The 20519-nt window shown below is 57.2% G+C and overlaps 9 protein-coding genes across 9 annotated transcripts; 7 read left to right on the top strand and 2 right to left on the bottom strand.

The window, feature by feature from the left end:
- The first annotated feature begins 119 nt into the window (after nucleotides 1–119).
- Nucleotides 120–2169, top strand: SDRG_04564 (hypothetical protein). Its single transcript, XM_008610239.1, has 8 exons — nucleotides 120–351; nucleotides 401–888; nucleotides 938–1044; nucleotides 1097–1402; nucleotides 1446–1626; nucleotides 1674–1749; nucleotides 1798–1913; nucleotides 1965–2169. Exons 1-8 carry the CDS (start codon nucleotides 155–157, stop codon nucleotides 2069–2071), a joined length of 1578 nt encoding a protein of 525 aa, XP_008608461.1. The 5' UTR covers nucleotides 120–154; the 3' UTR covers nucleotides 2072–2169.
- Nucleotides 2170–3610: 1441 nt separating this feature from the next.
- Nucleotides 3611–4284, top strand: SDRG_04563 (hypothetical protein). Its single transcript, XM_008610238.1, has one exon. It carries the CDS (start codon nucleotides 3634–3636, stop codon nucleotides 4228–4230), a length of 597 nt encoding a protein of 198 aa, XP_008608460.1. The 5' UTR covers nucleotides 3611–3633; the 3' UTR covers nucleotides 4231–4284.
- A 1781-nt stretch (nucleotides 4285–6065) lies between these two features.
- SDRG_04562 (TKL protein kinase) lies at nucleotides 6066–9403 on the top strand. The gene is made up of 7 exons (XM_008610237.1): nucleotides 6066–6322; nucleotides 6367–6745; nucleotides 6800–6899; nucleotides 6944–8767; nucleotides 8816–8924; nucleotides 8973–9128; nucleotides 9176–9403. The coding sequence occupies exons 1-7, from the start codon at nucleotides 6149–6151 to the stop codon at nucleotides 9371–9373; spliced, it is 2940 nt and encodes a 979-aa protein (XP_008608459.1). The 5' UTR covers nucleotides 6066–6148; the 3' UTR covers nucleotides 9374–9403.
- Nucleotides 9404–10856: 1453 nt separating this feature from the next.
- On the top strand, nucleotides 10857–11374 carry SDRG_04561 (hypothetical protein). The gene has a single exon (XM_008610236.1). The coding sequence runs from the start codon at nucleotides 10892–10894 to the stop codon at nucleotides 11261–11263; it is 372 nt and encodes a 123-aa protein (XP_008608458.1). The 5' UTR covers nucleotides 10857–10891; the 3' UTR covers nucleotides 11264–11374.
- Nucleotides 11375–12558: 1184 nt separating this feature from the next.
- On the bottom strand, nucleotides 12559–14131 carry SDRG_04560 (hypothetical protein). The gene has a single exon (XM_008610235.1). The coding sequence runs from the start codon at nucleotides 14112–14114 to the stop codon at nucleotides 12642–12644; it is 1473 nt and encodes a 490-aa protein (XP_008608457.1). The 5' UTR covers nucleotides 14115–14131; the 3' UTR covers nucleotides 12559–12641.
- Nucleotides 14132–15320: 1189 nt separating this feature from the next.
- SDRG_04559 (40S ribosomal protein S16) lies at nucleotides 15321–16153 on the bottom strand. Its single transcript, XM_008610234.1, has 2 exons — nucleotides 15902–16153; nucleotides 15321–15677 (listed from the first exon to the last, which is right to left on the bottom strand). The coding sequence occupies exons 1-2, from the start codon at nucleotides 16094–16096 to the stop codon at nucleotides 15432–15434; spliced, it is 441 nt and encodes a 146-aa protein (XP_008608456.1). The 5' UTR covers nucleotides 16097–16153; the 3' UTR covers nucleotides 15321–15431.
- Nucleotides 16154–17214: 1061 nt separating this feature from the next.
- Nucleotides 17215–17894, top strand: SDRG_04558 (60S ribosome subunit biogenesis protein NIP7). The gene is made up of 2 exons (XM_008610233.1): nucleotides 17215–17319; nucleotides 17367–17894. Exons 1-2 carry the CDS (start codon nucleotides 17264–17266, stop codon nucleotides 17851–17853), a joined length of 543 nt encoding a protein of 180 aa, XP_008608455.1. The 5' UTR covers nucleotides 17215–17263; the 3' UTR covers nucleotides 17854–17894.
- Nucleotides 17895–18378: 484 nt separating this feature from the next.
- Nucleotides 18379–19608, top strand: SDRG_04557 (hypothetical protein). The gene is made up of 5 exons (XM_008610232.1): nucleotides 18379–18776; nucleotides 18825–19012; nucleotides 19057–19113; nucleotides 19166–19320; nucleotides 19370–19608. Exons 1-5 carry the CDS (start codon nucleotides 18419–18421, stop codon nucleotides 19509–19511), a joined length of 900 nt encoding a protein of 299 aa, XP_008608454.1. The 5' UTR covers nucleotides 18379–18418; the 3' UTR covers nucleotides 19512–19608.
- A 680-nt stretch (nucleotides 19609–20288) lies between these two features.
- Nucleotides 20289–20482, top strand: SDRG_04556 (hypothetical protein; the record flags this gene model as incomplete). The annotated part of the gene is made up of 1 exon (XM_008610231.1): nucleotides 20289–20482. A coding segment is annotated over one exon (192 nt), but the record flags the coding sequence as incomplete, so codon positions are not given.
- Nucleotides 20483–20519: the final 37 nt, after the last annotated feature.

Here is a 20519-nt window from a genome sequence, read left to right as displayed (position 1 = left end):
ATTGGTACTCTACGACAAGGTAGCTGAGAGTGTAAAGCAACGCATTGGAGTCGGCAGGGGCGGATGCAATGTTGCGTGGAATTAGCCATTTCACAGCTCGCGATGCCATTGGGTAAAAAGCCGCCAATCCTCATCGACGGCCGGCAGCGAGATCATGACGACGGGCTGGGCGCTCGCGTACGGCGGCGCGCTCGTGCTTCGCGCCGCCAGCATCTTCTCCATGGGGATGGTCCATCCCGACGAGTTCTTCCAGTGCCCCGAGGTCATGGCCCGCGCCGTCTACAACGTCTCGAGCGCCTTTATTCCCTGGGAGTACCAGCCGTCGGCGCCGAACCGCTCAATTCTCTTCCCGTGGGCCGCTGCAGGCTGACCATTCGCCTTATGCATTCGCTGTGTGTAGGTCCCTTGTAGCCGGCATTCCATACGCTGTGGCCAAAGCGCTCGGCGTTGCGCCATCCGGTCTGCTCTTTCTGGTCGTGCCACGTGTCATCTTGACGCTGCTTTCGCTGGGCTTTGACACCGCCATCTACACGCTCGCGCGTACATACGATATCGACTACAAGGGCCCGCTCCTTGTCTTTGCCACGTCGTGGACGACGCTCGTCTTGCTCACGCGGTCGTTCTCCAACACGTTTGAAGCCTTCCTGCTCATGCTGAGCTTTGTCGTGCTGCATACAACGACACCGCGGCAATATGCTGGCGTCGTATCGCGCCAGAATCTGCTTCTCGGCGCGCTCTTGGCCTTGGGCTCATTCACGCGCTTCACGTTCCTCCTCTTCTTCTTCCCACTCGGCCTCGCGCTCGTCGCTTCCAACGACGCGCTGCTGTGTGCGTCCTTGGCCAAGAAGTCCGATGTCCACACGCCTAGCCCATTCCAGCGGCTAATTGGTTCACAATTGCTACAGTGCAAACGGTGCAGCTAACCTCTTGAGACTAGGTGTCGGCGCGACAGGTCTCGGGGGTGCCATCGCGTTCGTCCTCACGTCCATCGGCGTTGTGCTCGTCGACACGTGCTTCTTCCGCGGCTGGGAAGCTCTCTACGATGTCCCTTGCTTCTCCATATTTGCCATCTGATACGATACCGTCGTTCTTGTAGGTGCACTCATGGGTCGTCGCACCGTGGAACAACCTCGTGTACAACATGAACCCGGCCCACTTGGCAGCCCACGGCCTTCACACGCGATCGAATCACTGGTTGATCAACATGCAGCTGCTCTTTGGCCCGCTCCCGGCGCTCGCTCTGCTCTACGGCCGCCGCCACCGCCTCCTTCTCGCCTCGATCGTCGTGCCAGTCTCGCTGCTCTCGCTGGCGCCGCACCAAGAAGCGCGGTTCCTTTTGCCAGTGGTATTCCCGCTCATGCTCGCCAGTGGGCCCGCGTTGGCAGCGTCCAAGCCGCTGCAGGTATATCCAACGCAGTTTGATCTAGTGGCTATGATGGGGTTAGGGTCTATGGGCCGTCTTTAATACGCTGGTCTACTTGTGGTATGGCGTATTGCACCAAGGCGGCTTGGTGCCGATGCTCCTCTCGTCGTCGACGCCATACTGCAAACACATTTCCCTTACCAATGTGCATACGATCTTGATGTCGGGCACGTACATGCCCCCCCGCTTCGCATTGAGTCCTCGTACACTCCCCCAACAAGCATCTCGCGTGGCAGCTTATACGACATAGATGCGATTCATATCGTCGACGAGCGGCTTGAAGACATGCAGGCGCCGCTCGACGCCCTCGTGCAGTCGCTTCCCCGGTACCGAATGCATCAAAAGTTGAGTTTTGATCGAGTTGTATGGTATAGCGACGCGCGTGGGCGTACGGGGGCGGTGTTTGTGTACCCTGCGCCATTGGCCGCCGACGTGGAAGCCCTAATCGCTGCCATTCCGCACCTGGGCCTCGACACCACGGAACCCATGGGTAGTTAGTTGTTTCCGAGGCTGGTCCGAGTACTTGACGTGTACTTACTAGGCACGTGTGGTCCGTTCCTCGCGATGGAGAGCTTGCCGACCAACGTGTTGGATTTGACCGAGTGGTCGTTGCGGCTGCAGCATATTGTGGTGCGAGGCGACGAGTGAGCCGTGCTCTGTGATGTTAACGTCGTTGAGAATCAGCGTTTCAGCAGCACTTAGTAGTCTTGGATTTGGGATTTGGATGACGTATGTACCTACTGCCGCAAAGCCCTTGTCTTTGCAATGGCCTTTCGATGAGACTGCCGGTCAGATTCGATCGGATAGTCGGTCATTTGGCATCAGTGAGGTGCGTGCATTACTGGGTTCAGCCCTAGGTGGGATCATGACGGCGCGTCGTCAAGTGTATAGCGTGTAGTCGTCGACGAAGACGAGTAGCGTGTAGTCATTGACGAGGACGATATTTGTTTTCACTATTGGCTGAATACATCTCGTGGCAACGGGTTCTCGTCCAGAGCGACTTGGCTTGGACAAGGTGCCACTCGGAAGCGAGCAAGCCGGCAGGTACGTCATGTTGCTCTTCTTACCGCGGGTTCGTTGCATGTTCTGCGCACGTGCAACGATCAATGTATAGCCGATGGCCTCGATCCGTGTAATCCCACATGTTTTAGTAACGTAGTAGCTCTTGCTAATCCTAGTGTTCTGACAACGAATCGGATAACGCGGAAAATAGCGGGTGGTAAACCGTCGCCGACGCATCGAGTTCTGAGCGTATGCGGTCGGCTACCCGAGATGCTTTGGACTCGGAAGGCTCGTGCGGGATTGATCACTGAAGATGGTGGGTCTCTACATTTGGGTACCCTAAATTGGCTACTTGATGCTGCAGTCGACAGGCCTCGGGACTGGTATGCAGTAGGATTCCATCGTGAAGCTACTCTGCTCTACATTACTGATCGAGGCAATGAAGGCGCGTCATTCGAACGAGACTCGTCCCGTCGTCCTTGACTGTCTCTAACGCCGTGTTGGCAATGATTATCTGTCACAGAGCAGGCACGGGGTACGAGCACTCCCCCGCATCTTGGTCGAACCCTGTTCCTCGGATTTTCCAGCGTCAAGTCTTTACAAGCCTAGCGTTGCACGTGGTTCGCATCAAGCCCTCAAGGACACGGTCGTCGTTTACTTTTGCACGAGCGTGTGTACCAGATGATGGGAAATCGAAGGCTTCCGCTGCTAGAGAGCACGTGCAATCTCGATGGCTTTGCATGTGCAATGTCGGCCAACAGCTCGTAGATCTTAGTTGACACGCTCCTACTGGGACAAGATACCAAGCGCAATCAAGTTCTAGTCCTTATCGCAGCCGTACTATACATGAAAGCGGTTTTAACGTTGACAAATCGTACACCTCTGCATCGACGTCGCGTCATGGTAGGCTAGTCGGTGGTGCTGGCGCGGCGTCATCGGCCCAAGGTGGGGAATGATGGAGCGTATCGTCCCACCGGTCATCCACCGAACGTCACAAGCATCGACATAGCACCAATCGAATGCGCGGCACTCGGCGCGGGTGCGCTGTGAGCAACGATCTTGTCCTTCTTGAAGGTGCCTCGCGTCTCCATCTGTTATCGCTGTGGCGCGTAAAACCGTCTACTGTACAACTAGAGAAAGGACACCCTTCCTTGCCATCGCAAGCGATTGATCACTTTTGGATTCACCTCCTCCTCCGCTTCGGTATCATGACGCTGTGTATGTTTAACGGCTGCCCCAACGAGGCGCTTCCGGGCCCCGGCACGAAATGCGACTTTCACAAGAACCGCAAGATGTGCGTCGTCAAAGGCTGCTCCAACCAGGTCTACGCCCGGAATCTCTGCGTGCGCCATGGCGGCCGCAAGGCCTGCCGCGTCCAAGGCTGCACCAACACGGTGCGCGGCGGCGACCTTTGCTTGCACCACGGCGGCCCGTCGCCAAAACGCTACTGCACGGTCCAAGGCTGCCTGCGCCAAGCCCACGCGCGCCAAAAGTGCGTCCGACACGGCGGTGGCAACGTCTGCAAGGTGCCGGGCTGCTTCCAGTACGGCCGCGTCCTTGGCCTTTGCCACCGGCACAACAAGAGCCAGCAGCGCGACATGGAGGAGCTCTACACGAGCGATGACATGATCGACCACTCGATCCTCTCGCTCCTCGTCCAGGAAATCCCGTGGACGCGCATGGACTGGAGTGCGCCCGTGACGCCCGCATCGTCCTCATCGTCGTCGTCGCCATCGTCGTCCGAGCATGGCACGAGCCCCTCGTCGTGGCTGGCGCACGAGCTGGAGCCGATGCACATCATCTGAACGACGTCCGTGTACATTGTGTGTTTTCAATATTATTATGGTTTTGTGTACAAATTGTCTCGTTTTGGTTGACTCAACTCGGCGCCTGGGGAGACGACGACGGTACTCGATCGAATGAAGCTGAAAAGAGGCAACGATTGTACGAGACTTTGTGGTCAGGGTCGTGTTTTGCGACTTGCGTCGATTGACCGGGTGTGGACATGTAGATACTGTACATCTCAGGTCGTGTTGACGCCTAACTCGACGTTGACGCTGATAAAGTTCCGAGGATGTCAAGGGTGTCGAAGTAGTCGGTGGGAAATGACTCAATCAGGGCGGTGTGATGGTGCGAATGCTGGAAGGACGAGCTTCGTCGTTCACACCGGAGGCGAGCGTTCTCGTGGTGCTACACGGTTTTGAGTTTGAGTTGTTCTTCAGGTATTTTTTGCGTTTGTCTTCCCATCCCAGCTCTCTGGACTAGCTTTTCATCCCTGCGGTGGGCTTTGGCCAGTATCTTCACTATGCAATCAAACGTTATCTCGTGTGTGGCCAACAGTGAGAGACGCTCAACGCCGGCTCTCTATTGGTAACATCGCCCTCACGGTGGCGATGAGGACGCCACCAAAGTGGGTGTCGAGGCGACATGAAGTGGGGACCATGCACGTCCAGTCACAGAAGACGCTGCCAGACCTTCGTACGGCTGTTGTCAAGGCCTTTCACCACCTTCACGTGCTCGTGCCGCTGCAATGCAGGCGGCAACGACGGCCTTCGAGGTCCTCGCACGCAACCTGGCTGGCTTGGTTTGCACGTACAAACAGCGGTCTCCGTGTCGGCTTTGCGACGCTCTGAAAGAGTGTGGTCGCGATAGAACGCCCGGCCGCTGCCATGGAAGTACGAGGGGTACCTTATTTGGCGTGCTCTTTTGTACCAGGCTTTCTCCATGCCTTTTTGGGTGCCAAGCCACTCACGTGTCTCACACCTGGCGTCAATATGGCTTGCGTACGTTGCCTTTTCGAATCTCTGAACGCATTTATGCGCCTCTTTAGGAACTCAGGTGGCATCGACGTCTTCGGTGGCATCTGCGATCCAATCCACCTCGTCGGCGCGCACTTGTGGGGTGCTCAAACAGTCTTACTCGTCGGAGCAGCTCGTCTAGGCGTACCCTGCGCTTATACTCGGTACACAAGATGGCGGCTTTGTCATTGGACTGTACTAGTACCGGTTTTTGGCCACTCGTACATCGATCATTTGCGGCGAGGGGCGAGGCGAGCGAAGACAAGGCACATATCTCCCAGCCTCGCTTACCTCGATTCGCTCAGCTGGTCTCAACGCGATGTCGTTCTCACGACAAAGAATTCATCTCGATCGAACTGCTGTGGCTAAGATCTCATAGCATTTTGACCAGCGTTTCACAGCTTCTCACCGAATTGTTTACCGATAAGGCCGAGATGTGCCTTTTGGCCGCGGCTATAGCCTTCGCACGGCGTATGTTCGATACACTACTTGAGCGGCGGTGCTGCTTCCTTGTCGGGTTGCTAGGGATAGGGTTGTCATGTCCAGGGAGCGCTTCCTAGCGTCCCACAGTCCTATTGCAGCCTATATATTTCTTTCGAACGGCCACCAAACGACTCTGCAACGATGGATTGCTGTCGTCTTGCCGTCGTCCAACGATACTACAAGCTAGCGGTCTCTTGTGTCGATCTGGTTGCTGCTAACAGTTGAAGTTCGCCCACGTTGTTATAACACGCCATATTGCTGTTGGTCTCCGGTGTTATAACCAGATGTCCAAGATACGGCGTACACTATTTGCGGATCGCGCATTGTGGGCTCTATATTTGTATTTCGATACAACGAGGCAGCACCGCATAATAGTGTACGGATTGCGCCTCAAGAACGGGAAGATCTGGCAGGCCGGTCCGCGACGACGACGACAACCACCATGGCCCAGCAGCTGCGCGTCGTGCTCCTCGTGGCGCTGCTCCAGCTCGTGACGAGTGAGCTCCACCAAAGCCTCTTGGCCGTGTGCACGGCCTGGGATGGCGTCACGTGCCCGTTTGCCACCGCGGCGCCGCTCTCGCCACTCTGGGACCGCCGGTCGCAGACGCTGTGCAAGGTGGCTTGTCGCCCATGCGTAGCGTGCTAAGGCTACCGCTGTAGGCGTCCGTGGCCGTTAGCGTCAAGCAGATCGACTGGCAAAGCAACCTCATCACGGGCAAAGGCCTTGTGCGCAGCGTCAAAGTCAATGGCAACGAGCTGCTGACGTCGCTCGTGTATCCGTCCGATGCGTACGTGGCGCCCAACTACCCGCACTGCGACGACTGGTACGACGTGCTCCCGCCCCACGGCAACTACATCTTGCCAGGGCGCGGCGGCCAGCGCTCAATCTTGCCGTTCATAACGAACGCGACATTGGCTTTTCAGATTGAGTTTGAGTGGACGGGCGACCATAGCCAGCGCCACGACTGCTCGTTTGGCGGCATCTCGTACGTGGGCCTGGCCCAAATGGACGTCTACTACGAAATCCAAGACGACAGCGGTACGCTCTTCTGACTCATCTTGTCTTTACCTTCCTCGTCGTGCTTGTGGGTAGCTTGTCCGGGCTGGCACGCCGCGACGCATTCGTGGTGCTCGGGCCACGGCCAATGCGACTGCGCGGCCAGCAAAAGTGCCAACCGCACCTGCCTCTGCCAGTACGTTCTTAGCGTGACGCGTTGAACGAACTGCATGCGCCTAGGCCGGGGTACGCGCCGCCCGACTGCGCCAACTGCATGGACAACTTCTACGGCCACGCGTGCACGCTCGAGTGCCTTCCGTGCGAGAACAATGGCACTTGCAACGCCGGCCCGGCCGGCGACGGCGAGTGCACGTGTGCCCCGGGGTTCGACCCGGCCACGCGCTGTGCAACGTGCCTGCCGTCGTTTTTTGGCCCGACGTGTGACCCGTGTCCGCACTGCCACCACCCGCACGGCAACTGCAACGACGGCATCCACGGCAACGGTCTCTGCTCCTGCGCAGTCGGCTACAACGCGTCGATCAACTGCGCCGACTGTATGGACTCGTTCTATGGTCCCGACTGCATTCCGTGCGAGTCGTGCCATACGTCTGGACGCTGCAACCACGGCATCGCCGGCGACGGGTCGTGCATTTGCTCGGAGGGGTTCTCAGCCGACTCGCGCTGCACGCAATGCTCGATCAACTACTTTGGCGCCAACTGCACGCGCTGTGAGAGCTGCCACGGCCGCGGCTACTGCAACGATACGCTGCGTGGTGACGGCCGCTGTCTCTGCGACGAAGGCTATACGGCGACCTCACGCTGCGTGCGCTGCAAGGACGGCTGGGATTTCAACCCAACTACTATGAGCTGTCAATGCGCGCCCGAGCATTTTGGCCCGCACTGCCGGTCGTGCCCGATCTGCAAACCCCACGGCCGCTGCAACGCCGGCAACGACGGCGACGGCCGGTGCATCTGCGACCCGGGGTGGTCGGCCTCGACCAACTGCGTCACGTGCATGGGCGGGTATTTCGGCCTCGACTGCCAGATTTGCCGGCGCTGCGGCCAAGGTCGGTGCGACGACGCACTCCACGGGTCGGGCCACTGCGTCTGCCGCGAAGGCTGGAGCGCGTCCTCCGACTGCTACAACTGTGCGGAGGGGTACTTTGGCAGCAACTGTGCGTCATGCCCCGAAGACTGCGGCCACGGGACGTGCAGCAGCGGCCTCCTCGGGTCCGGTGCATGCTCGTGCCATCCTGGTTGGGCGTGGTCGGCGGTCGCACCGTGCACGACGTGCCTCCCCGGGCACACGCTTCCGCATTGCTACCTCTGCCCCGGCTACACGGAGAGCGGGTTGCCCTGCAACGGCCACGGCACGTGTGTGTCGGGCGACGATGACGCGGCGTGCGTCTGTGACGCGCGGTTCAGTGGCGCCGGCTGCGAAGTCTACGACTTTCCACTTGCGATGGTGTGTGCCATGGGCATGCTCGCGCTCTCGTCGCTGGGCTTTTGCATGTGTACGATGCGCCGGCTCGCGCGCCACCCGCGGTACCCGCCGCTGCACGCCGGTGGCTTTCACCGACGCTACTCGACCTTTACGGGCGCGTACGTTGAGATTTCCGACATGAGCGACTTGGAGTTTTTTGTGTCGGCCGACTCGCGCGACTGGCTCATCCCGTTTGAAGCGCTGACGCTGCAGCGGGAGGTCGGCAATGGCACGTCCGGTCAAGTGTTCCAGTCGCTGTACCACAGCGGCGGCGGCAACTCGGTCGTCGCGGTCAAGCGCCTCTACAGCCCCGTGACGGGCCAAGAGTACTTTCAGAGCTTCTTTCGTCGCGAAGTGAGCATTTTGAGCAAGCTCCACCACCCCAACGTCGTGCGCTTCTATGGTGTGAGCTACTACAACCGCGTGCTGTACATTGTGACCGACTTTTGCCGCACGTCTCTGAGCGCGCTAATTGAGAACCTGTCGTCCAGCGACCCGTTCGAGTCGAGCTTTTTGCTCAGAGTCATGGGCCAAATCACGGCCGGCATGGCATTTCTGCACAGCCGCAGCGTCGTCCACCGGTACATACCTTTTCGTGCAAATGGGCGTATGTTTCAACTTGATACTAGCGATCTCAAGCCCGCGAATGTGCTGTTGAACGACACGGACGACATCAACATTTGTGACTTTGGCCTCTCGCGGCTCATTGACCCGGAACAAACGTCCATGACCGCCGAGGTACCATCGTGGTATTTGCGGTCTACAGAAAATATGACACTATGCTAGGTGGGCACGCCGAGTTATATGGCCCCCGAGATGGCAACGATGGGCGCGACGCTCTGCTCGACAAAAGGCGACGTCTACTCGTACGGTATTCTTCTCTACTCGATGTGGTCTCGCAGCAAGCCGTATGGGGACCAGGGCATGAACCCGTTTCAGCTGGTACGCGATTGACCTATTGTACAACGTTTCTACTGATATTCTATCAGATGACGGCGGTCGTCAGCGGCTTGCGACCGGTCATTCCCATCAACTGTCCGCCGGGCCTCGCACGGCTCATGCGGCAGTGCTGGGATGCAAACCCGCTGAGCCGACCAAGTTTTCCGGAAATTAGCCTCCAGCTCAAGGACCCGACGTTGCTCCAAAGCGCGCGCGTGCGACCAAGTCCATCTTCTACACCTAATTAACACAACACGTTTACCATGCGCATTGCCAGATCGTACAGTCTCCACTTGCGTGCGATGAAGCTGCCACCGATGGAGGTCTCGGTTCATCTCATCGCCCGTTGTGTGCTGACCTGGAGGCTGGGACACTGACACCAACATCCTCGCAGACGTCGTTGGTTCAAATATAACCGTGGTTGGTGCTGGGCACTCTTGCAGCAGCAATGGTTATTATAGCTTCATAATTTTTTACATCGGGAGGGGTAAAGCTGTTGTCGTTTTCCCCGAGCCTTAGTCCGGTCACTGGCGCAGCGCGGGAATACCACGCGCTTCCCCCAGGGGTGTTGGAAGCCACGGGCAGCGGTCGCTGCAACAAAGATTTGAAGAGTCGATGCTGGAATGGACCAATAGCAGGAGCGTCGGCTTTTCTCTGGCAGATCCGGATACGCCTGTGGCTGAGATTTCGACGAGCGCCGAGCTCAAAGCCAGAATCGATCTTCGACGAGGAAGCGGATGAGGGACGCCATTTGCTCGTCAGCGCAAGTGACGAGCGATCGTGCTGCGCTGCCCGGCAACGTCAGCGAGTGCACCGGCACCTTCTCCAGCGAGTCAAGTGTCCACGTGATCGCTTCATTCGCTGGACCAGGTGCCGGTGCACTCACTGACGTTGTCGGGCAGCGCAGCACGATTTCTCGTCACTTGCGCTGACGAGCAAATGGCGTCCCTCATCCGCTTCCTCGTCCGTCAGAAGCACTTACGTGGTGAAAGCGCTGTGGCACAGGAATGCACGACGAAGCAAGGAACCAAGCCACGCGGGTTTCGCCGTCCAGCGTCGACAGGACGTCCCTACAGCGCAAATTGCAGAATGAGCAGCGCTCACGTTTTCTTCAATTGTCGTTAAAGGTATGCATTTTGCTTTTGTTTGCTCGCTTTTACCGATTGGGCGTTTGCTCGGAAAGGGAAGACTGTCACCACCCACGTTCTTGACGTCGCTGCTGCCGATGGAGTCGTCGAGGAGCTTCGTTCCTAATTTTTGTCTCTCGCTTTCGGTGACATGGAGTGATTTCAGAGGCCTCGAGCAGTGGGGTGCGTGGGTGGTTTTCTCAATCGTAATTTCACCAAGTCCTCGCCGTCAATCCACCCATGCGACCGTCAAGGGAGTTGGAGTACGCACTTTTCGACGTCGGACTCTGAAGCAGATCCTGAAGATTGGTGCATAATAGCAGCGCATCTGATTCAAAATGGCGTCAAATGAACCGTCACGAGCGCCGTGGCGATGACGAGACTTTATTGTTCACTCGATAAACGCTGTCTCTTGGCATCATGTACACTCGCAGCTTGATCCAACCTACTGGAATTGGCTCTCTCGTCTGAGCGATCTCTCGTCTTCACAAAAGTACAGTCATACTCAGAAGCCAAGAACTGTGTGCGTCCACCCTCGAAGTCCGAAAGTCCGATAAAGTACGCTTTTCCGATCCTAGTTTTGCAGTTTGGATTGCGATCAGTTGGCGATTTGCATCGTCCTGTGCACAAACAAAGAGGATGCCACGGAACGCCGTCCTGCGCGGGATCAAGCGACTCATGTACAAGAAGGACATTGCGGCAACAGAGGCCGACTACGGCGTCTCGATCCGCGAAGCCCACCAAGCGTACCGCGAGGCCATTGCCGTTGCGCGCCACGAGCTCGAGAAAAGCTTGGAGGCTGCCGCGCTCGACATCGATCGCGTCATGCACCGCCTCCGTGACGCCGGCGACGAGGTGAGCACGCACCCCGATTTTGTCGCGGCCCACGAGCACATGAATGCGATTCGGCTCGCTGGCGCCAAGCGGCTGGCCGACATTGACGACGAGTTGCAGTCGAGCCTTGAAGAGCTCAAGCGGTCGTATATGGAGAAGATGTCTTCGTGGACATAACGCAGTTTTGCTCGTCTGTAGTCTAAGTAGGTACTAGTAGTCAGTTTAAAAACGTGTATTTCGTGAGTCGCGAAGCTTCAAGCTTTTGGTCGGCATGGGTGCGACGACCGGTCTTTGCAAGCGTTGATGCGACAGTGCGCTGCGCTCGCAAGCGGACGTCTACGACATCTCTTGGGTGGTGCCAAGTGCAAGTAGGCGTTTTGTCCTTATTTCACGCGAGCCAAAGCGCACTTAACCGAATTGAAGACGTTGAAACTAGGATATTGCATTCGGCCACGCCATGTGCTTGCTTGTCACAAAACGACCGTCGACTTTCTCACATCAACTTATCGTGACCTTTGGCTTTCGTTCCGATCCGACTCGAGTCGATGCGTCGACTAACTACAGTCATCCCTGCAGTCCACTGAAACGCGACGAGTGCCAAGCGCTCCATCGCTCGCGTCGACTTGTTTCAGCAATGGCCGAATGAGCCGAGGAAAAAGAACCGGCCAACTATCCATGAAAAGACATCAAGCCGTTGCGATTCGCAGATGCATGTATCCATCTTCGAATCGCTCTCCTACTACGCGATGACTAATAAATGAGCGATGGCGAACGGTGCATCAATCCGCGGTACTTGTATTCTCTTGATAATGATGGACGCCTGTGTCTGTCCTTAGCCAAGACAGCGTGGGACGTGCCCATTTCGCGCCGTCTCCATCGATTTCGCGTCCCGACCGCTGCGCGTGATTGGTAGCAACGTTAGAAAGCCGCCCACGCAACCCTGCACGACAACTGCCAAAGGTCGACTACTTGATTACTATTTTACAGTTGATAGCCCCTGGAGACTATTCCCAAGGCCATAACGTTTCCTTTATGCCTTGCTATTACCATAGGGATGGGCTGCTTTCGCCATCGAGCACATCCAGACCGCGAGTGGAATGCCGGCGAAGCCGCCGTTTGCTTGGCATCGGCGAGACAGGACCGTCTCTTGGGTCACGAGGCGTCGCATGCCACCGTGTCTTTTGCAATCGTCGGCCACGACGCCTCGAGGCGAGACCGACTAGACCACTTGTACTATACTAGTACTCTAGTTAGTTGCTTTTTTACTGAAATCTCTCTGGTGGCGCCACGACAGCAAAGGAAGAAGGCTCGTGAGGTCATATCAACCCAGAATATATAATAGATGATCTACCAACGTTAGCATGTGCACGACGGCTCGGGGCTAGCCACCGCGTTGCAGCAGTGTGTTGCAGAGGCGTTTCTGCTTGATTTTTCAAAATCAAGTGTACGAAGCTTGATCGACGACGCTTAGTAGACCTTTGAGGGTTAAGATGGCGTCGTCCGCCAAAACGCAACACACAAATCGGGTCGTCACAGGCCTCGTACTACCGTCTTATTAGCAAACCCACGGTCGGCTCAACGGCGTGCGGCCGGCCGTCGACGGCGCCTTCTCGGTACGGTGCTGTTTCTTTGGTTTCTTGAGCGCCTTTGGGGTCGATATGCGTTCGTGCTTCTTGGCCAAGCGCGCGGACGGCAGCACCGTCACTTGCTCCTTCCTCACGCGCAGTGCGTCGAGCTTGGCGTGCACGGCCGATTCGGCTTTGTGTGTGATGACGACCTTCATGCGACCTTGGTCGCCATGGAGCGTGTCGTCAAACGTCGACGCGGCGGCGGTGGATGGGGCTTGGAGCGAGCAGTTGCCGCGCAGTCGGTGCTCGTTGACAAAGTTTTGCAAGTCGGCTTCGCGGACGCACTGCCGCGCACAGAGCTCCTTGAGCTCGACGTACTTGGCGTGCGTCTGTCGCCACTCGCGCTCCATGAGCTGCAGCTGCCGCTTCAACACCGCCGACGCCTCGAACGGGACCGGTGCTATCGACAACGATGATGCTGGCAGCAAGAGTGACGGAAAGTCCTGCAGTAAATCCTCGAGGCGGACCTTGAGCGGGGAGGGCGGCTGCGCGCACCACTCGTCCAGTGATTGCTTCCACGCGCCGATGGCTTCGAGGAGAGCAAGATGATGCGAGGAGGACGGTGGTTGCTCCGAGTTGGGTGGCGTCTCGGGCTCGGTTTGGCTCGCTTGGTCCGTAAGGCGTCGTGGAGGCGGTGGCGCCGTGACGGCGGGCAACTCTAACGCGGGTGCTGCTGCTTGCGACGTCGCCGCGAGCGTTTGGATTTGGTGTTGAAGCGCTTCCATCTGGCTCGTCTGGCGACCATGGTCTGCGAGAAGCGACGCCATCCGGGCTCCGTACGTCTCGTTGGCCTCTTGGAGCTCGCGCGCGTGCGCGTCCTGCCGCTCCAGCGCCCCTTCGAGCACGTGGCATCGGTTCTGTAGCGCGCTGACCTGGCTCTCGAGCTCGCGTGTCTTGTCCTGCTCGTCAAGGAGTTGGCGCATCTTCTGCAGCGACCGCTTCTTCTCGTGCTCGAGGAGCGTCTCAAGCTCGAGAATGCGCTGCTGGTACGGCGTCTTGAGATGCGAGGCTCGGCTGCTGTACGACTTGGCGCTCGCCGACCGAGGCGAGAGCTGCTGTGGCCGCAGCGTCGACGCATACGACGACGACGGCGACCGCGCCTGGTCATACCGGTCGACCGACTCGAGCAGCATGGGCACATGTGATGTGGCCGTTGATGCGGCCATTGGCGGCGGCGATGACGATGGCTTGGTCGGCGTCTGCGCGAGGATCTCACCGGACGGCAGGTAGAGGAACTCGACTTGGTTGATCTCGCCAGTACCAGCGCTGCCGAGCGAGAGGAGCTCGATGGACCGCGTCGGGTCCAGGATGACGTCGCGGGATCCGTGGAAGACGCGCCGGCTCGGGAGATGGCCCGTCCGCACCGCCGGCTCGTACATGGGCGCGGCTCGCGACCGCATGCCGGTCGATTAATTGCTGGAATTTGGATTTGGCCATCCGGATAACAACCGATTTGAAACCGGACAGCTCCGCTGCCACCATGCAGGCCGCCACGTCCATGAGGCCACGGAGGCAGCCTCCGACGAGGCGCTTGACGCTTGCGCCTTGGTCTGTAGAGTAAGTAAAGTCCATCAGGCCATGAAGATGTAGGCGCTGCCTAGGCCATCGCCTGCGCTAGACCACCCGGCGGCGCGTCAGTTCCCAGCCATACACGATCGTCAATGCTTGCGACGCTGCGATAAGACGCCACACGTCCACCGCTGCGCTCTTGCCGCCGCCATCGTTGCACGGGCTTGCTCGCTACGACGCCTTCCACGAGAGTGACATGAGATGGAGAAGCGATTGCGACTACGCTACAAATGGTATGTTGCTCGAGCTCCACACGCTCAGCGACAGCCGCCCGGAAAGGGTTGCAGAGCCCGTGGGCCGAAGGCTACGAACATCTCGACCCTAACGCAGCGCCAAGGCGACATCAACCCGGCGGCGGTGCGGATCTTGGCAAAACCTTAAAAAATACAAGTTTGGATGGTTCATTCTCCTATGCTAGCGCAGGTCCATTGCGCCCTGTCGCTCTGGTGTGAACCACGTATTCCAAGTACACCAGAAAATCGCATGTCTGTATCCTGCCTGCATTATTGCTTAGCAGGACGACGAGACGAGATCAAGCAAAATCGATCGGTGGGACAAGGGATAGGGTTGCTACCCAACCATGAAGCCGCGAGATCACGCAGAGGCTCCTCGTGCCAGAGAGCACAGCATCGACAGCGATCTTATCTTGGGCTGCTTGTCCCGAGCTGGCATCACATCGCACATTCAAAATGGAGCGTTTTGCGATCCCGACTCTACTCCTACTACGAGTCGCTTTGGCCTGGTGATGCAGGATCCGCTTGCTTGAATATCCGCAAGATACGAGGTCCCATCGCATGGGTCATCATCCACCAAGCAGCGGCAGCCTGCACGGAGGTAGAGACGTGTGGCCACCTACGGCACTGCTCCTCGTGTGTTGCCATTTGACATTTGGCTACGAGAGCTCTAAGAGAGCACTAAAGCTGCTAACGTGGGCTCCGTCACCTGCAGCCCTCTGGGCACTACTGCCACTCAGTATATGCCAAGACAACCGACTAACTGAAGGTGGGCCATGCGAGTGCTGCAAGACGAGGAATAAATGAGGTTCACACCAGTTTGTTGTTACACGATCGCCCAACTAGAAGGCAAAGCAGAGCGCCAAGACGCGGTGCGCTGCCTCCAAGCCAAGACGACACACGTCGGCGAGACGTTTAACGGTACGACTTCTGGAAGCGAGCGCGGGCGCTGGGACCGCCGAACTTCTTGGCTTCGCAGCGGCGGGGATCCGCGACGAGGAGCGTGCGGTCGTAGTCGAGGAGGATGTCCTTGATTTCCTTCTTCGAGGCTTCATCGACGTACTTCTGGTAGTACGCGACGATGGCCTTGGCGATCGCCTGGCGGATGGCGTAGATCTGCGAGGTGTGACCACCGCCCTTGACGCGGACACGGATGTCGACCTAAAGATATGCAGACAGCTGATCAGTCCCCGTTCATCCCGAGCATCTTCGATTCCAAGTGCGACATCGGCGGATGTGCAATCATTGGACACAGCACGCCGCCAAAGATGGCGGCGGCACACAGTAAGATGTGGACCAAGACAGCTACCAAGGCGCGCCGAGACAATGGCATCTCGTCGCGCCCCGATGCACACTGGAGGACGTGATCAAGGCGAGGTACGTACGTTGGCGAAGCGCTGCTGGCCGAGGAGGAGCACGGGCTCGTACGTCTTGGTGCGGAGGATCTCCGGCTCGACGAGCTCGATGGGGCAGCCGTTGACCTTGATGAGGCCGTGGCCGCGCTTGCAGTAGGCGACCGCCGTAGCGTTCTTCTTGCGGCCAAAGACCTGGACCGATTCAATCTTGCTCGCGCCTTCCATGATGTTACTGGTGTGTGATTTCCGGAATGACACTGAGCCAGCCGTGGCCGATTCCCTCTTTCTTTTGATATTTTCAAAAACCTCTGGCAACTGATTATCTCCGCAGTGCCCCACCAGCCATTTGGGGGTCGGGTGTTTTATACACATGCAAATGTGTTTTCAACAGCCCCGTACGTGGCAGCGGCACCAGCAAGGAGAGTGTCGAGGACAGAGCGATCGACGCATCATGAGCTGCTATGACTCTCGACGAGGCAGGTAGTAGAGTCTTGTATGTAATCAGGCCTGGAGAAGCAAAGGAAAGAGGACGATGCAAGGATGGGTGATGGCGAAGAGAGCAACTAGGAACTCTGTTAAGTTTGCGAATTCGGGTGCTTGCAGTGATGGTTGAGCGTACTTGAGTACGGGATCGACGCAGCGCGTGGTGCCGCTTTTGAGATAGACCCGCATACGAAGGAGCTCTAGTACCGTCATGCTGCACCCCCGTGTCAATGCTGGATGCGCCCTTGGCTCGGTGGTACTTTGAAACACGCATCGAGTCTTACGTTTGTACTACTTGCGTTTCGCGTCGCGATGCCTTCCTTCTTGCAGTGTTCTATTGCCAGCGGGCGCGTCACCGGCGCCCGAGCTTTTCTGTTTGGCATTCGACTTGGTACTGGCTCATTGTTGTGGTCCTTGCCCACTCATCGTGCGGAAGCCTCTCTTTCCGCGCAGTATGCACTTTTCACGACGTGCAGCACGCGCGCTTAGCCTTTGCGCTTGCCAAGGGATACCATGGCCGCAGAACTCGGACACTTGTATTAGCTCTGCGACAACCTCCCTTCCTTGCTCTACCAATGCTCGCTTCGCTCCTCTCACACACTACTACGCATGCTACGGCATGCTTTTGGCATCAATATATATAGCATCGTATCCTAGAATCAACATCGCTATAGTCCTCGCTCGTCTCTCTTTCGTATGGGATTCCCTTGCTCCTTCTATTGCACTTGTCCTGGTGCTCCCACTTGCATTGTTTAAAACACAACTGATTTCCAACATAAAAAACACCCGCGGGCACCAATCGATTGCTTCGGCGTTGCTGATTGGCCAATCGATTTGGACCAATGAATACGGCGGTGGTGGGCTTGGCCAAAGCACAACCCTTTGCTAGACCAGCACAAGCAAGCGACGATGCGTCCGTTGACCGATGAAGAGATGAAGACCGTCTTCGAGAAGATCTCGAAATAGTATGCACGAGGTCTATGCATGGGCTAGGGCTAACTAAAGTCTGTAGCATTGGCCGCAACGTGCAGCACTTGGTCGTCCGCCCGGACGAAAAGTTTTGCTTTCGCCTCCACGGCGACATTGTCTACTATGTGAGCGAGAAGCTCATGCGCCAGGCCACCAACATTGGCACGGACCAGCTCCTCTCGCTCGGCACGGCGGTCGGCAAGCTCACGAAGACCAAGAAGTTCCACCTCCGCATCACGTTCCTCGACTACCTCGCCCAGTACGCCAAGTACAAGGTGTGGATCAAGCCCAACTCGGAAATGTCGTTCCTCTACGGCAACAACGTGGTCAAGTCGGGCCTCGGCCGCATCACGGAAGGCACGCCGCAGTACGCCGGCGTCGTCGTCTACAGCATGAACGACGTGCCGCTCGGCTTTGGTATCGCCGCGCAGGCCACGGAAATGTGCAAAGATCTCGACCCGACCGGCTACGTTGTCTTGCACCAGGCCGACATTGGCGAGTACCTTCGTGTGGAAGACGAGATGTTTTAAGTTATTGGCGTCCATGCGAATATATAGAATTTGTATGACTACGCTCAAATTGTTGCCGTAAGGAGGCGTCGCGACAGGGTTCGAAGGGCGTTCGCCTTAACCTCCGAATCGTCAAATGCTGGATTCGCCGCGAGAGCAAGCAGAGTCTTGATCGAGAAGCGGATATTTGTTGCACTTGAACTTTGCTGCGTCAACACCCAAACTACAGGAGTGTCTAATAACACCCACATTTCCGTCCATGGCAATCTGAAAGAAGGCACTACGGGCGAGTTCCCTTGCGTCTGTACAACAGCCTCTCCAACGTGATCGACGGGAAATGATGCTAATAGCCCTGCAACATACCGTCAAGGAGAAGCCACCTGCACTCGAGGCGCGTTTGCTCGCGTTGTACACGCTCTCAAGCAAGCGAACAGCCCCGCCACTTCAAGCGCTGCAATGTGGGTGAAATTAGCACCTGCCATTTTCAGATCCACCAATCAACAACGTTGTCGAATGCGCTTTCTAGCCAATCGCCACGCGATCTGTGTTTGCGCCAATCAAGCAAGCTGGCCTTTCCATCACCAGGATGAACTCGAAGGAACGCCGCCCGACGCTGCTGCAGCACTGCGTCGCCGGCATTGTCGCCGGCGGCTTTAGCACGGCCGTGCTGTACCCACTGGACCTCGTCAAGGTCCGGTACCAGGTCCACGAGCAGTCGCCGCGCGCGTACAAGTCGCTCTTCCATGCGTTCACGTCGCTCGTCAAAGGCCCCGGCGCCACGTCGTGGCACTGGCGCGCCATGTACCAAGGCATGAGCCCGGCCTTGTACGGCACAACCATGTCGTGGGGTCTCTACTTTTACTTTTACGAGCACGCCAAGACCATGTACGCCACCTCGTCGCTGCCGCCGTCGATCGGCCATTTTCTCTCGGGCATCCAAGCAGGTAGCCGCGCTGCATACGATAGGAATACGATCTGATAGACTCTATTAGGCGTCTTGTGCGTGCCGCTGACCAACCCAATCTGGCTCATCAAGGTGCGCATGCAAGTGCAGGGCACGGCCGTGCCGTACACGAATGTGGCCGACGCCCTCCGCCGCATCGTGGCCGAGGAAGGCGTCCGCGCCCTGTACAAGGGTGCGGTGCCGGCGCTCTTTCTGACGTCCCACGGCGCGTTCAAGGTACAGACTTAAGGACTTCGGATTGCTGATCTATGCGCATCTAGTTTGTCGCGTACGAAAAGCTCAAGTCCGAGTACACGTCGTATGTGAGCCGGGATATGGTATGTACAGCATTGTCTTATCCGGAAGAGACAATATGGTATTCTTTGGTAGTCGATTCCCGCGTCGCTGACCATCGGCGCACTCTCGCAAGCGTTTGCGTCGACCGCCACGTACCCGTACCAAGTGATCAAGGCCCGGCTGCAGCAAGGCGGGCCCGTCGCCGACAAGTATTCGGGCACATGGGACTGCACCAAGCGCATCATCAAGTCCGTGGAAGCCATACATGTCTCTCGGTTTTGATGCAATGGTGCGTAGGTACGAAGGCATTCCGGGTCTCTACAAGGGCTTGACGCCCAACTTGATCAAGGTGCTTCCGAACGGCGCGCTCATCTTTGCCGTGTACGAACATGTCTCCAAGCTGCTCATGACGTCGTCGGATGCAAACGTGAGCGTCTGAAGACGTTGAGAGCTTTTGTGCTGACTAGACTATGAGATAATAGCGCTATATGGATGTCTGCAAATCGGTTGCAATAGTTGTTGACACCAAGCCGAGACGTCGTTGCACGTCTTATTCATGTCGTCCTGGCGTCGATCCTCATTCGGTACCTACCCACACCAATACACGACACAGTGCACACCTTACTAACTACTTGACTCAATGTTTGCAAAGACAATACTGTCCATCCATGTTGCGAAGCGATGGTAAAGACGGACACATATACACAACTCGTCTCGTTCTGAGCTGGTCAAATTTGCACTACCCACAGTTCTACTAGTGGTCCATCGCTCTTCTACGAAACCTTGCAAGCATATTTGATGAATTGTGCTCTGGACGCTCACCCAGTGCGCTGCCTCTGCAACATGTCGTCGGTGCTGCAGACTGATCGATAGACTGATAGCAAACTGAGATACATAATGGGATAAACAAATACAATCTCAGCATCGGCGAGGACAACGACCGGCTGCGGACGGGCAGTTATAAGCTGGTTTGATGCTAGAGACGCTCCAGTCGTTGTGAACGAGACAGCATCTTTGCGAAAGCGAGGGGCCTTGGTCGCCAACCCTGAAATTTCATCGGGTTTTGCGTCACGCCGTGTAGCTAATGGGCGTGAATCTATCCATAACATGCTATAAACTGTATGTGATGGCTAAAATCCCACAGTTTGTAACCAGCTGGTGGTCTCGGCAACCCGGACACACGGCTCATTTCCACAGGACGGACCTTGCAAGCAGGATGGCCTTCCTTGGCCTCGAGACGCTGGCGCAGAAGAGTATCTTCTGCGTCTACATTGGCCTCTGGGTGAGCTACGGCCTTCTGAACGAGTACGCCAAGCGCAGCCACATCGAGTTTCACTCGGCGACGGCAGTCCTCGCGCAGTGCGTCGTCAAGCTCGTGCTGGCCGTCGGCCTCTTCACGTCGCAGGACGGGTCGCTCGCCAAGATGCTCGAGCTCTTCCAGCTCCAC

The sequence above is a fragment of the Saprolegnia diclina genome (genome assembly GCF_000281045.1).
Source record: "Saprolegnia diclina VS20 unplaced genomic scaffold supercont1.11, whole genome shotgun sequence".
Taxonomy (NCBI): Eukaryota; Oomycota; class Saprolegniomycetes; order Saprolegniales; family Saprolegniaceae; genus Saprolegnia; species Saprolegnia diclina.
This window is presented reverse-complemented; position numbering and strand designations above follow the sequence as displayed.